The sequence below is a fragment of the Adiantum capillus-veneris genome, chromosome 12 (assembly GCF_014529385.1).
Source record: "Adiantum capillus-veneris isolate H3 chromosome 12, ASM1452938v2, whole genome shotgun sequence".
NCBI classification, from domain to species: domain Eukaryota; kingdom Viridiplantae; phylum Streptophyta; class Polypodiopsida; order Polypodiales; family Pteridaceae; genus Adiantum; species Adiantum capillus-veneris.
Genome location: NC_140942.1, coordinates 117592600 through 117607954, shown reverse-complemented (window position 1 = coordinate 117607954; position 15355 = coordinate 117592600). Strand labels below are relative to the sequence as shown.

At 43.9% G+C, this 15355-nt stretch overlaps 1 protein-coding gene across 2 annotated transcripts in view; it reads right to left on the bottom strand.

Annotated features, from left to right (window-relative positions):
• The window catches only part of LOC147446387 (DHHC-type zinc finger family protein), a 57199-nt gene extending 42740 nt beyond the window's left edge, over positions 1-14459 (bottom strand). Inside the window, exon 1 of one of the 2 annotated variants that reach the window (XM_086525627.1) lies at positions 14187-14459. In XM_086525627.1, the coding sequence (XP_086381753.1) occupies positions 14187-14384 (198 nt within the window). In that variant the 5' untranslated portion in view covers positions 14385-14459. The remainder of the gene's footprint in view (positions 1-14186) is intronic. The other variant, XM_086525628.1, reaches the window with a different exon arrangement.
• Between the last annotated feature and the right edge of the window lie 896 nt (positions 14460-15355).

The window sequence follows — 15355 nt, the reverse complement described above, 5'->3', positions numbered from 1 at the left end:
TTCAACCGCTTGATGGAGAAGCTATTCAGGCCTCACCGAACCTTTAGTGGACTGTTCTTTGATGATATTATCATCTACTCTAATTCACTAGACGAACACAAGCAACACCTTCAGGTAATATTTCAAGTTCTAAGATAGACTAAACTTTATGTTAATCGAAAGAAAAGTGAATTTTTCTAGCAAGAGATTCAGTATTTAGGTCACATTATCTCTCAAGATGGCATCCAAATGGATCCATCAAAGTTAGAGGTAATAAAAGGATAGCCTAAACCAAGGAATCTTCATGAACTAAGAAGCTTTATAGGTATGTGTACATACTATAGACGCTTCATAGAAAACTTCTGTAACAAACTTGGACACTCCAAGTCAAGAATCAACCGCGACAGCACCAAATAACCACTTCAAAACAATTCACATATCACAATAGATTTGCACTGGCCCGACGGAGTTCCGTGCCTAGAGATATTGGCCCCAAAGACTGGCGCCCCTTTCGGTATTTCTTTTTATATTAATCAATCATCAAAGTACAAGAGAGCGGTAGGGTTTCACTCTCAGACTCTGCGTCCAGATGCTCTGAGAAGTGAGGCCCTCACCACTAATTTAAATGTTACAAGGGATGCCCAAAAGCAGAGCCCCAAAAGCTTTTAAAATCAAAAGCATCAATTCTCTCTCTCTCTTAGAGAGTCTTTTCTCTTTTTTTTTTTTTTTAAAAAGCAAAAGCAAAATTCGCGTCGCTCATCATTTTCCAAAAAAAAAAAAAAAAAAAATAATCCGCCTCCGTGATTTCCGGAAATTAGGGTTTCTGGCAAAAATTAGGGTTTGCAGGAATTTTAGGGTTTCTGGCAGAAATTAGGGTTTCTGCTGTCCGCCACGTCATCACTTTGTGACAACTTCTCACAAATTGCAGGACCATTACATGACCTAACAAAGAAAAACATTAGGTATACATGGTCTGCCAAGGAGAACAATGCTTTCGAAAAGCTTAAAGAAAAGCTTCTCTCTCAACATGTGCTTACACTACCGGATCTCTCAAAGCCATTTGAGGTCCAATGTGACGCTTGTGGCGATTGCCTTTGTCACAAACGGGAGCGCATAAGAATGTAAAATATACTCGGATAAATAGAATTTATCACTTAATACTGAAGCCAAAGGATATAGAGAGAAATAGATAGAGAGAGATAGAGAGTGAGAAGATCGACACAGTACTGGGGACCAGAAGATGGGCTGGTCCCACCCCCTAATAGTATCTTTATTACTGAGGAGAAGTCTATACAAGCACTTGAACCGAACGTATTACCACGTTCGTTCTAGAATAAGACTTGATGGTTCCCGGAAGCCTCAGCTTCCGATTCCTAGGGCAAAACCCTATCCCAAGGAACTTCCGTTCCTTATTCCAATTCCTCGAGAATCAAGGTTCTCACCTCTGGATCTCACCTTCCAGACTCAGGGCATGGAATCCCTGCAACTCTTTTCCAACTCTCTTTCCAGAGTCCTCTTCCCGCAGAACAACTCTGCTTTCCCGGACACGAAGTCCTTACTTGGGAATCCCAACTTCCGGATCGCAACTTGAGAGACTACCTCTCTCCGATCCGTGGATCTACTTCCCAAACTCGGGTACGAAACCCTTGGGCTGATCTGGCTCTAGTTCCTCAGAGCGCTTTTCTCTTGCAGAGGCTCATACCTTCCTCTGCTCCTACTCCCTCACTAAGAGAAAGTACACCTGCAAACAAATACTCAGAGTTCATAACATGAAAATCGTTACCTTCAAAGTCTCGACGCTCGAAACGCAACTCGATTCTCGAAAAGCAATTCCCTGGAAGAGATTTCTACATAGAAAATCCTCTCTTCCAATCCTACACACAAAAGAGCGGTGTTCTCGGGTTCCTTCTCGTAAATCAGCCTCGTCTACGACGTTTATGGGCTGAAAACAGAGAAAAACAGCAGCTTGTCGCGATGGAAACACGCTCCGTAGGCACTTCTTCGCGAGGGAACTCGCGCACTGAGTCTTGGCGACATCTGGTACACTTGGGGCAGCCATGGGCATCACCGGCAAACGTCTTCTTTGCGGGTGAACTCTGCAAAAACTGATCCTCCCCTCTGAGTGAGGGCATGTGATGCTTTTATAGCTCCTATCCACGGGCATGAAGAGCTGCTCGCGTAGAGATCGTGGCCGGTTTTTTTTTTTTTTCGTTGTTTTGCCAGAAAAAGAGAGAGAAAACGCTGGCTAATCTGTTGCCTTATTTATCAGATGGCTGCCCACTTATTAAGTGGGCGGCCGGCATATTGTACAAATAGTCTGAACCTGCCCAAAAACTCAATAAAACCTTATAAGTTAAAAACAATGCTTTCACAGCACTTCCCAGGCGTCCCTGGATGCAATCACATGCACAGTTGCAATGCAGACATAGACTTCCTCGCGGGAAAGCATCTGCTTTCCCGAAAAGCAATCCCGCTTTCGCTTTCTCAGAAAGCATCTGTTTTTCCTCAAAGTTTCCTTTGAACCCATCTTCATTCAAGTGCTTGCTTTTTCCTTGTGCACAATTCTAACACGGTTCGGAATTTCCTCTCGACTATGGATATCCCCTTTCCGATACACCCGTCACCCACCTTGTGACGCATCAGGAATACCCATCACCTAGTCCTTTCCTACCGAGCTTACGGTACAATCTCCTTCGCGATGCTCTATGTCGCCCATCCTATGACGCATCAAAGATGTCCGTTCCCGGATGGTCGGATACTTCTTTCTGATGCTCCCTGTCACCCATCCATTGTGACGCATCAGAAGTACCCATTCCTGGTGGCCTTACAGATATTCCCGTTCCTAGTGTTCCCGTCATTACTTTAAATGACGCACTAGGAATACTCTGTACTCGGATGTCTCTAGTGAGAAAAGCCCTCTCACTTAAAATTCCAATAATTCATTTAGAATTATTTTTCCTTGGTGTTCCAAGCGAGAAAACCCTCACTTATAAATCCAATAATTCATTAAGAATTATTTTTCTGTAAGATAAAGCCAATTTAGCAACATCCGTCTCACTTATAAACAGTTGTCCTCAACTGTAAAGGTCCAACTGAACTGCCGGGGAGAAACCGGAAAGATTCCAAATCTTGCTCAATGGTGAGTTGAGCTAGTCCTTTCTCAAAAGAGAACTTAAAAATTAAATTAAACAAAAATTCAATAATTTAATACTTACCTTACCGGTTCATGTCTTTCCTCTAGGACCTCAAGGATATCCTTCACCTTTCATTAAAGTTACGAGCCATGTAAGAACTCGTCATTCGCGTCTTTCCAACAGATTGGAAGTTTCCTCATCCGAGAATCTGTTAACTCAATTCCACCTTCTCAATTCCGAGAAGAATAAACCTCCTAGAAATCAATCTAGGTCTATGTCCTTGCGCATCACCTTGCGCTATTAGTCCTAAGGATATTAAACCTCATGTGTCCTCCCACATAGGGAATGCCCAAGTCATAGAGCATTAAGTTCGATGTCTTTCTTCCACAATTTGCAATCACCTTAAAGAAGGTTCTTGTTCCAAGCCGTCGCTCAACGTAGGCGGACGGTTCCAGTCCGAAGATTCCTTGTGCACGACAGCACTTCCTTCCAATCGTTTCCTCCTACGAGTTATTACCACCAGCAGTGATTTCCCGACGCCCATTAGCGTCTCTTCCTTACAAAATCATAAAAAATGATTCACCTTGCAAGCATCAATGACGATTTGCAAAATCTCAGGCAGATAGGATTCTAGCCATAGCATTTTCTGAACGTACATTCAAACCCGGTTCACAATAGAGCGAACCCTCTTTGATTCTCAGGGATGTTCTCCCATATGTAATTCTTACCGTTTTGAAACGGTTGGCGAACTATATTCTTACGAACATAATAGTTCGAATTTATTCCAGCAGCGTGTAAATGCTACTTGACCCGCTCATGGAGAAACATATACCGCAACCAAAAGTTGCTCTGTAATGGTAAAAGCACATAGCGTACTCAATGATCAACGACCATCAGAAAACCTCTTCTCCGTAGAGAAACTCAAATTTCTTCTACTGAACACATCTCAAATAGAGATTCTCGTGTCGGAATATCCTTGCGCGCAAAAAGACGCTCAAGAGAGTATAACAAACTCTCATCCAGTTCCTTGGCATAGGTCTGCATCTTCATGTGTTATCCATGTACCCAAAGGTGTACATAAGTTTCAGTGAGCCTAGGAAATTTCCGTCCCTTCGTAAGATCCTTAGAGCGAAGACACTCAACCTGACGATCCCTTGGCTCAATCTTAGAGCAAAACCCGCTCATCAAATAAACTAGGATTTCAATGCTTGGATTCCTCGAGCACAGGCCGTAGTCGTCACTTGTTCCTTCCCTTGTAAAGAGAGTATTCGTTCACTTGTGCGAAAAGCACTACCATGTCTTCCTTGACCGGGTAGGGGGTGTTGGTTCATAAGCTTAGTGAAAGCTTTTCTTGGTTGAAAGCTCGGAATGGTTCCTTCCTTTCTGCCGTCCTACCCGCAATAGCAGGTAATTTGTTGGTGAACTACCGGATACTAGATCAATAGTTGACCTTCCGGATGGTTGAGCAAACCAATTCATCTCAAAAAACAATGTTTCAAATCGATCCTACTCTCATAAATACTCGAGAGTGATTATCCTAGTTAGACACATGCATATCTCGTGCATAAAAGCAATATGCATTTTATGAGTTCCTCAAAGATTTAACTTTGATCAAAGACTTGCCCTCTCACTTAAAGTTAGAGGGGCAAAAATTCAGGAGTTAGATTGAATTCCCTTACTCCAAACTTTCTTCGGATAGCAATGTATCCTTCCAGGAGAGGTAACAAAAATTCGTCGTTTCTGTGTTCAATGGTTCTCGTCCCACTGCGGGGATTAGATTCTATGTACACTGAGATGTACACTTTCAACTTGTATTGCTGAGTCCACCATTTGCTGCAAAGTATCTTGCAGATGCGTCTACAAAATTCGGGCAAAAGTCCTTCATTGAATTTCTTCATCTTTCCTTCCTCAGAGAGGGTCAAGAGTGGAGCTACCTTGGCACGAGTGAACCACTAATTGCTTGGACTCGCTCATATTTCTATTGGGCAAACCGATCCCAATCTTCTTGGATGCCTTCCTCAAAGCGTAGAGGAAAAAAATTTGTTGGAAAATTCAGCCTTGAATTGAATCCAAGTCTTGTTGTAAGTTCCTTGAGCTTGGGTATACTTGCAATCCCCTTGAGGTGTTTGGTCACATGCCTCACCTTCGAAGCTTCTCACAAATTGCCGTTTGCAAAGGCAACTTCAAACTGTCGAATGAAAGCGGTAGCTTTCGTAGCATCTTCCGTTCCGTCAAAAGTATCAAGCTTGACCGGAGTGTTCTGAGATCTAGAGACCTTCTTCATATCCTTCCCGAAATGGCGGGATTCCATGGCTTTAGTTGATATTTTTTTGGATTCTGAAGGATCTCGAGCATTCCGCTCCTTGGATTCTCTAGGTTCTTGAGCATCATGCTCTTGTCGCCTTCTCAGAGAATCCCAAGCCTTGTGTTGACTTCTTGAAGAGAGAAAAAAAATTTCCAACTCTGCGAGCTTTTCCTTGCAGGACTTAGGGTTCCGCCTGCTTACTTCTCTCTTGGCTTGTCATGGCTTCTTCTCGTATCTTCCCAGAGTCGTCCTCCTTTACAGAGAAAGAGAGGAGACCATGCTCTGATACCACTGTCACAAACGGGAGCACATAACAATGTAAAATATACTCGGATAAATAGAATTTATCACTTAATACTGAAGCCAAAGTGTCACAAACGGGAGCGCATAACAATATAAAATACATTCGGATAAATAGGATTTATCACTTATTACTGAAGCCAGAGGATATAGAGAGAAATAAATAGAGAGAGAGATAGAGAGTGAGAAGATCGACACAGTACTGGGGACCAGAAGATGGGTTGGTCCCCCCCCGTAATAGTATCTTTATTACTGAGGAGAAGTCTATACAAGCACTTGAACCGAACGTATTACCACGTTCGTTCTAGAATAAGACTTGATGGTTCCCGGAAGCCTCAGCTTCCGATTCCTAGGGCAAAACCCTATTCCAAGGAACTTCCGTTCCTTATTCCAATTCCTCGAGAATCAAGGTTCTCGCCTCTGGATCTCACCTTCCAGACTCAGGGCATGGCATCCCTGCAACTCTTTTCCAACTCTCTTTCCAGAGTCCTCTTCCCGCAGAACAACTCTGCTTTCCCGGACACGAAGTCCTTACTTGGGAATCCCAACTTCCGGATCACAACTTGAGAGACTACCTTTCTCCGATCCGTGGATCTACTTCCCAAACTCGGGTACGAAACCCTTGGGCTGATCTGGCTCTAGTTCCTCAGAGCGCTTTTCTCTTGCAGAGACTCATACCTTCCTCTGCTCCTACTCCCTCACTAAGAGCAAGTACACCTGCAATCAAATACTCAACGATCAGAACATGAAAATCGTTACCTTCAAAGTCTCGACGCTCGAAACGCAACTCGATTCTCGAAAAGCAATTCCTCGAAAGAGATCTCTCCATAGAAAATCCTCTCTTCCAATCCTACACACAAAAGAGGTGTGTTCTCGGGTTCCTTCTCGTACATCAGCCCCGTCTACGACGTTTATGGGCTGAAAACAGAGAAAAACAGCAGCTTGTCGCGATGGAAACACGCTCCGTAGGCACTTGTTCGCGAGGGAACTCGCGCACTGAGTCTTGGCGACATCTGGTACACTTGGGGCAACCATGGGCATCACCGGCAAACGTCTTCTTCGCGGGTGAACTCTGCAGCAGCATCTCCTTCTTGCAAAAACTGATCCTCCCCTCTGAGTGAGGGCATGTGATGCTTTTATAGCTCCTAGCCACGGGGACAAATAGTTGCTCGCGTAGAGATCGCGGCCGGTTTTTTTTTTCTGTTCTGCCAGAAAAAGAGAGAGAAAACGCTGGCTGATCTGTTGCCTTGTTTATCAGATGGCTGCCCACTTATTAAGTGGACGGCCGGCGTATTTTAAAAATAATCTGAACCTGCCCAAAAACTCAATAAAACCTTATAAGTTAAAAACAATGCTTTCACAGCACTTCCCAGGCGTCCCGGGATGCAATCACATGCACAGTTGCAATGCAGACATAGACTTCCTCGCGGGAAAGCATCTGCTTTCCCGAAAAGCAATCCCGCTTTCTCAGAAAGCATCTGTTTTTCCTCAAAGTTTCCTCTGAACCCATCTTCATTCACGTGCTTGCTTTTCCTTGTGCACAATTCTAACACAGTTCGGAATTTCCTCCCGACTATGGATATTCCCTTTCCGATGCACCCGTCACCCACCTTGTGACGCATCAGGAATACCCATCACCTAGTCCTTTCCTACCGAACTTACGGTACAATCTCCTTCACGATGCTCTATGTCACCCATCCTATGACGCATCAGAGATGTCCGTTCCCGGATGGTCGGATACTTCTTTCCGATGCTCCCTGTCACCCATCCGATGTGACGCATCAGAAGTACCCGTTCCTGGTGGCCTTACAGATATTCCCGTTCTCAGTGTTCCCGTCATTACTTTAAATGACACACTAGGAATACTTTGTACTCGAATGTCTCCAGTGAGAAAAACCCTCTCACTTAAAATTCCAATAATTCATTTAGAATTATTTTTTTTCCTTGGTGTTCCAAGCGAGAAAACCCTCTCACTTATAAATCCAATAATTCATTTAGAATTATTTTTCTGTAAGATAAAGCCAATTTAGCAATACAAAGGATATAGAGAGAAATAGATAGAGAGAGATAGAGAGTGAGAAGATCGACACAGTACTGGTGACCAGAAGATGGGCTGGTCCCCCCCCCGTAATGGTATCTTTATTACTGAGGAGAAGTCTATACAAGCACTTGAACCGAACGTATTACCACGTTCGTTCTAGAATAAGACTTGATGGTTCCCGGAAGCCTCAGCTTCCGATTCCTAGGGCAAAACCCTATTCCAAGGAACTTCCGTTCCTTATTCCAATTCCTCCAGAATCAAGGTTCTCGCCTCTGGATCTCACCTTCCAGACTCAGAGCATGGCATCCCTGCAACTCTTTTCCAACTCTCTTTCCAGAGTCCTCTTCCCGCAGAACAACTCTGCTTTCCCGGACATGAAGTCCTTACTTGGGAATCCCAACTTCCGGATCACAACTTGAGAGACTACCTCTCTCCGATCCGTGGATCTACTTCCCAAACTCGGATACGAAACCCTTGGGCTGATCTGGCTCTAGTTCCTCAGAGCGCTTTTCTCTTGCAGAGACTCATACCTTCCTCTGCTCCTACTCCCTCACTAAGAGGAAGTACACCTGCAATCAAATACTCAAAGATCAGAACATGAAAATCGTTACCTTCAAAGTCTGCGGCCGGCATATTGTACAAATAGTCTGAACCTGCCCAAAAACTCAATAAAACCTTATAAGTTAAAAACAATGCTTTCACAGCACTTCCCAGGCGTCCCTGGATGCAATCACATGCACAGTTGCAATGCAGACATAGACTTCCTCGCGGGAAAGCATCTGCTTTCCCGAAAAGCAGTCCCGCTTTCTCAAAAAGCATCTGTTTTTCCTCAAAGTTTCCTTTGAACCCATCTTCATTCAAGTGCTTGCTTTTTCCTTGTGCACAATTCTAACACGGTTCGGAATTTCCTCTCGACTATGGATATCCCCTTTCCTATACACCCATCACCCACCTTGTGACGCATCAGGAATACCCATCACCTAGTCCTTTCCTACCGAGCTTACGGTACAATCTCCTTCGCGATGCTCTATGTCACCCATCCTATGACGCATCAAAGATGTCCGTTCCCGGATGGTCGGATACTTCTTTCCGATGCTCCCTGTCACCCATCCGATGTGACGCATCAGAAGTACCCGTTCCTGGTGGCCTTACAGATATTCCCGTTCTCAATGTTCCCGTCATTACTTTAAATGACGCACTAGGAATACTCTGTACTCGGATGTCTCTAGTGAGAAAAGCCCTCTTACTTAAAATTCCAATAATTCATTTAGAATTATTTTTCCTTGGTGTTCCAAGCGAGAAAACCCTCACTTATAAATCCATATTTTTCTGTAAGATAAAGCCAATTTAGCAACAGCCTTGGAGCTGTTTTGCTCCAAGAAGGACATGCCATAGGCTATGAAAGTCGAAGGCTCGACCCAGTTGATCAAAGCTCTAGGCAAATATGAAAAGGAACTCCTCGCAGTTCTACATGCCTTGGACTCATGAAAGCACTATTTACTGGGGACTCCTTTCATTCTGCGAACGGATCACCAAAGTCTTAAGTACTTCATGACGCAGACCGAGCTCTCCGACAAACAAATGAGGTGGGCAAATTTCCTTTCGCAATTTCATTTTCATATTGCTCACATTGCTGGCAAGCATAATCAAGTAGCCGATGCACTCTTAAGACGGTCAAGAGTGAATGCGGTTTCCGTAGCAACTCACAATGATCTATCTTGTATGATAGATGAGTATGCTATTGATCCCGATTTTAGAGATACTAGGGAAGAAAGAGGAACCATTTACTCTACAAGATGGTTATCTTCTCTATGGCAATAGACTAAGCGTTACTAACTCACTACGTGAGAAAGTAATGATGAATCTCATGCTCCTCCTTATGCGGGGCATAGAGGGATTCAGTCTATCCTAAAAGGGATTGAAATATATTTCTACTGGCCTACCATGAAAGCAAACATACAAGAGTATGTTTCTAAATGTGTGGTATGCCAAAAGACGAAGTTTGATAAAGGGAAGCAACCTGGATTGCTTCAACCTTTGCCAATCCCTAATTCACCATGGGAGAGCATATCCATGGATTTTATCTTTGGATTGCCTAAGTCTATCCATGGGAATACAGAAATATGGACGATAGTAGACAAGTTCAGTAAACAAGCTCATTTTATACCTGTCAAAAAGACTATCAAAGCCCATCAAATGGCGACCCTCTTCATTTCACAAATCTTCAAGTACCATGGCTTGCCAATGTCCATAGTGTCGGATAGAGATCCTAGAATGACGAGTGATTTCTGAAAGGGTCTCTTTGAGAATTTAGGAACAAGGCTAAATTTCCCTTCGGCCTATCACCCACAAACGGATGGCCAAAGTGAAATAGCTTACCTAGCAATTCTTCATCTATTAAAAGTCTATGTAACGGAAGTAGATCAAAGATCCCAATGGGATAAGTACTTACCCTTAGTGGACTATGCCTACAATAACACTATACATACTTCCACGGGAAAAGCACCTTTCGAGGTAATAGAGGGAAGATCAAAAAGTCCCCTGCTACTTAAGGTACACGGGAAGATCTTCGCTGCAGATGAGTATAGCCGAGATCTACAAGAATCTTTCCAAAAGATTAAGGATGCTATCTCTATCTCATAGCAAAGGCAAAAGGCTGCTGCTGATAAGCATAGAAGAGCCCAAGCCTTTAAAGAAAATGATTGGGTCTTACTCAAATTTTCCAAGGCTCGATTAAGGCACACGACGGGCAAGAATCCTACGGGACACCAAAAGTACTATGCTAAGTTAGCAAAAAGGTACTATGGTCCCTTCCAGATTCTTAGACCAATCAATGAGATGGCCTATTGTCACGTGACACATCCAACCCTATGTGTCCGTGGACAAGCTACGGCATGACCAGGGTTCAATTCAGTCAAGTCAGTCTAGAATAGGAAGTGATCTGGCACTTTTGTGAGTCTGTTCGCAGACCGTGCATGTCCAGACACTTATATTAAATGCATATCCTCTGGTTGCACACAGCATGACAATCAGATTCTAGTCAGATCCCATCAGTAGCATTTTTACAGTGCATAGACCTATTTTTCCTATTTTTGACATTTTTCACTTATTATTTTTAAGTGACTTTTGTTGGAAAGTAAGTAGGGCAATTTTGCTAAGTTCGTATATAAGCAAACCTAGCGCTAGCACTTTTTGGTAGAAGAGGCAGCAGGAGCACCTTGCTCAACAAGCAACTTCTCAGCAAGACCGACCCGCGACAACTCTAGCGTTTTAGCATTGCGGAAGGCCTAGCGTTTTTGCATCAGATCAGCCAGTGTTTTTGCGCTTGCATATTCACAACGACAATAGACAGCAGATCAGCCCTAGCGTTAGCAGATTTCCACCGCAGAACCCAAGTCAGCCTAGCGTTTTTGGATCAGCCAAAGACCTAGTGTTTTCGCAGATCTTCGCGACAGAAGTAGCAGTCGAGCCAACATTTTCAGTTTTCAGCAGTCAGACACCACAGCAGAACCCCCAAACCTCACAAATCTCACCTTCCCGCAACAGTTCCTCGCCGCACTGTCAGATCCCGCGAAGTTTATAGATTCAGCCCGAAAAACGCAGATTTCAGCATCTGCGTTTTCAACGCCTCGTCGTCACCATCGACATTGTCACCGACATAGAGTCAAAATTCGGCAAATAGAAGATTTGCAGATTAAGCCATTAGCGTTTTCAGATTTCAGCCCGTCTCGTCGTCGTCGACGAGTCCAAGCATTGTAGAGATTTGTGCAGTCACAGGTAGACCGCTCTCGCCATAGAGAGTGGGGCCTTCGGACGAGGGTTTGACAACATTCTGGTGTCGTATTCTTCTCTCTCTATCTCTCAGTCGTCTCAGCACCTTCATTCACAGTGTTTATCCACTTTGTTTGTGTCCATTGCACTCTCTCACTAAAGGAACGGAAGGCTCTCCCTTCCGTAAGTAAAAGGAACCTTGAGCACAGTTCGGAGCACTCATCTTGAGCAAAGTTCAACATTCACTTCCGCTGCACCTTACTCCTATCAACTCAAGTTGCCCAGCCATTGGCTCATACAAAATGCTTTCCATGTGAGCCTACTAAAGCCTTACAAAGGAGAGCCACCACAAAAACCAACTATTGAAGACCCACCGGAGATCGAGGACCAAGAAGAGGTGCTGCAGCTCGAGTCCATTCTCCGACATGAAGACAAGGTACTAAGAGGCGGTAAGACTATCCGACGATATCTTATTAAGTTTAAGAATTATCCTTTTGAAGATGCTAGATGGATGTAAGGCATACAACTAAAGGATAACCTAAACCTTGTCAATGCTTCCCTAGAGTAAGCAAATGTACAAATGTTAAAAATGAACAAAGTTTTTGTCTTATAAGACTCTTTTTCTTTATTGTGCACAAAAATGAAGTAGTATGCATGTTTAGATCAAGTTTGCGGAGACGACGTCTCCCAAACACCAAGTAGAGCTTGTCACTCTACTATGGAAGATTGATAGGACTAATGTGCAGACATGCTTGCGGCAGCTTAGGCTCTCAAGCGCCAAATGGACTAGTCATCCACTCTGGAACGATGTCGTAGGGTAACATAGGGATCCTCTACCCGCTAGAAAAAGAATATGCTTTATCTTCTCTATCCCATAGTCGAGGACGACTATGAGTTCAAGAGAGAGGTAATGTCATAATAACTAATATTTAATTCTCCTAAATGATTTTCTCATGTTAAACTGATCATTTAATATGGGAAAGTGCCAGGGGAGAAAAGGCTAGAATATTGGTTAAGCTGGCAGACCGACCACAGTAGAAATCCAGAGGAGGGAAAATAGGGATCCAATGGGGGGGCCATCTGCAAAAGAGCAAGGTGCAACAATGGGCTTAAAAGACCCTAAGGTTCAGCGCATTAAGACTTCCAAAATGCTAAGGTTCCAAAATTCAAAGATTGTGTCCAAAGGTCAACCCTAGGGGAAATTGGATGCTTTGTGTAGCATGCATGCTTAGATCAAGTTTGCGGAGACGACGTCTTCCAAACACCAAGTAGAGCTTGTCACTCTACTATGGAAGATTGATACGACTAATGTGCAGACATGCTTGCCGCAGCCTCAGGCTCTCAAGCGCCAAATGGACTAGTCATCCATTGAGGAATGATGTCGTAGGGTAATATAGGGATCCTCTACCCGCTAAGAAAAGGACTCATGAATATGCTTTATCTTCTCTATACCATAGTCAAGGACGACTATGATTTCAAGACAGAGGTAATGTCATAATAATCAATATCTAATTCTCCTAAATGATTTTCTCATATTAAACTGATCATTTAATGTGGGGAAGTGCCAGGGGAGAAAAAGCTAGAATATTGGTTAAGCTAGCAGACCGGCCACAGTAGGGATCCAAAGGAGGGAAAATAGGGATCCAAAGGGGGGGCCATCTGCAAAAGAGCAAGGTGCAAAAATGGGCTTAAAAGACCCTAAGGTTCAACGCATTAAGACTTCCAAAATGCTAAGGTTCCAAAATTCAAAGGTTGTGTCCAAAAGTCAAAAGCCTAGGAAAATTGGATGCTTTGTGTGTGCTCAAAAAGTCTTCATGCATCCCTACATAGGAGGGGACGAGCCCTAGCAGTAGGAGATGAAAGAGAGACACACACACACATACACAAGCTCCTTTTACACAAAGGAAATTAGGGACAGATGTCAGCTCCCTAGCCCAAATGCCCACAAGGTGTACTCAAATCCTAATGGATGGCCTTGGAGGTGGACCAATGAGAATTAAGCGAGAGTAAATCTAGTTTAATTATTTTAAAAACACTTAATAAAAGAACCAATAGGAATTAAGCTCTCTAGAAGACTATTGGACAGTCTCCCAAGGGAGGTAATCATGCAAAGGGACCTTCAGAGGGTTGATTAAGAATCCATCGGTGCCTCTCTCTCTCTCTCTCTCTCTCTCTCTCTCTCTCTCTCTCTCTCTCTCCAAGGGTGGTAAATTGGTAACCCTATTCAGGTCTTGAGTTTAAGGCTGCTGGATAGTCAAAAAAGTCTTTGAGGTCTCTTGGGATTGTCGTAGTAAGAGGTCTTGAGTTCATAACTGTCAGATGCTTAACAAAATCTTTGAGGTCCTTTGGGAACCCATTTAAGAGGTGTTCAGTTCAAGACTTTAACAGATAGACCTTTGAAGTCTCTTAGAACTGTTCCGACAAGTAAAGATTTTCTCTCTTTCTATCACCCAAGTGTGTTATGTCATTTCCCTCTTGAATAACAGGTCTTGAGTTCAACTCTCCTCATCGGCTAGATCTTTAAGGTCTCTTGAGATAGTTTCCTAAGACGTTATAACTAAATCTCTCTCTCTCTCTCTCTCTCTCTCTCTCTCTCTCTCTCTCTCTCTCTCTCTCTCTCTGCACGCGCACAAAGCAAACACAAACATAGACATACCAGAGCATGAAACAGCAGAAGCACAAGAAGGGCGAGGATAATGTCATGAAAAGAAGCAGCAGGACCAAGGAGCTGCGGGATGTAAGAGGCGATGACGACAGCGTAGTAAGAAACAGCTACTATGGCTAGCACCACCACAATCATGATGGAGCCCACGATCCGTAGGCCTGTGCAGAACCGGAACACGTTCCACGCCATCGTTTGACAAGCAAGGGGCCTGCTGATTACGTTGCTTCCATGGAGAGGGAGGGAGGGAGGGAGGGAGGGAGGCAGTCAAAACACTATAAAACGGGGCACGGTCTCAAACCAAAATGTATAAGCCTTACTATAAGGAATTTAGGTCCCTGTCACAGACGTCCGCCCGGACAGGTTTGGGGATGAGGCAGCAAAAGCTTGAGCGAAATCAACCCCTTGCCCATCCATGCGCACCGGCGGTCATCCGCAAATGCGGTGGCGCGAAGACATATCGGAGGGTCTCAACTTTAGCGTCAACCATCAATGACGAAAACCCTTCAACCGAGGCTACGTCCATTTGACAACAGTGGTTGCGAAAAAGTAAACTTTAAACTTTGTTCACTTGTGTGACACAAAGAGCGCTCAAATGGGTATTTTTTGTGATAGGGGCCTTAGGTTGGATTCAAACTGCTCAAGGGGAGCAAGCACCTTTTCCACTAAGAATTCGAGAAGACTAGGCAGAGGTCCAACATATGGTTCACACACCATGGGTAGACTCACTCACAAAAAGTGGGGTGTGTCAAGCTCTCTCTCTCTCTCTCTACCCGATTAGTTGAGAGGGGAGTCTCCTGCCCATGGGCAGCCTTACCAGCGTGGAACACTCTCACACACACTTGGGCATAGGTCAGCATGCCACCTCGAACTATGTGTGTAATGGAAATGGCCTATGAACTTTGCGAGTAGCGGAAATTAGAGATAGCACTTTTGTGGAATTACTTTGTAAGCATAGAGGGTGAACTAAGTTGATGGTAGCAACATAAACATAGTATTTAGTTAACTTGGCATGAACAATACTTTTGCAAGAGAGAGAGTTTAGAGAACATGACAACAGTTGAGGACCGGATTTATGTGGAGTCCGTCCCCCCTCTAATAGGCATTTGTATTATAGTTTCTCCCATCAAGAGAGACTTGGTACAATACAATCTTTGTGTTCC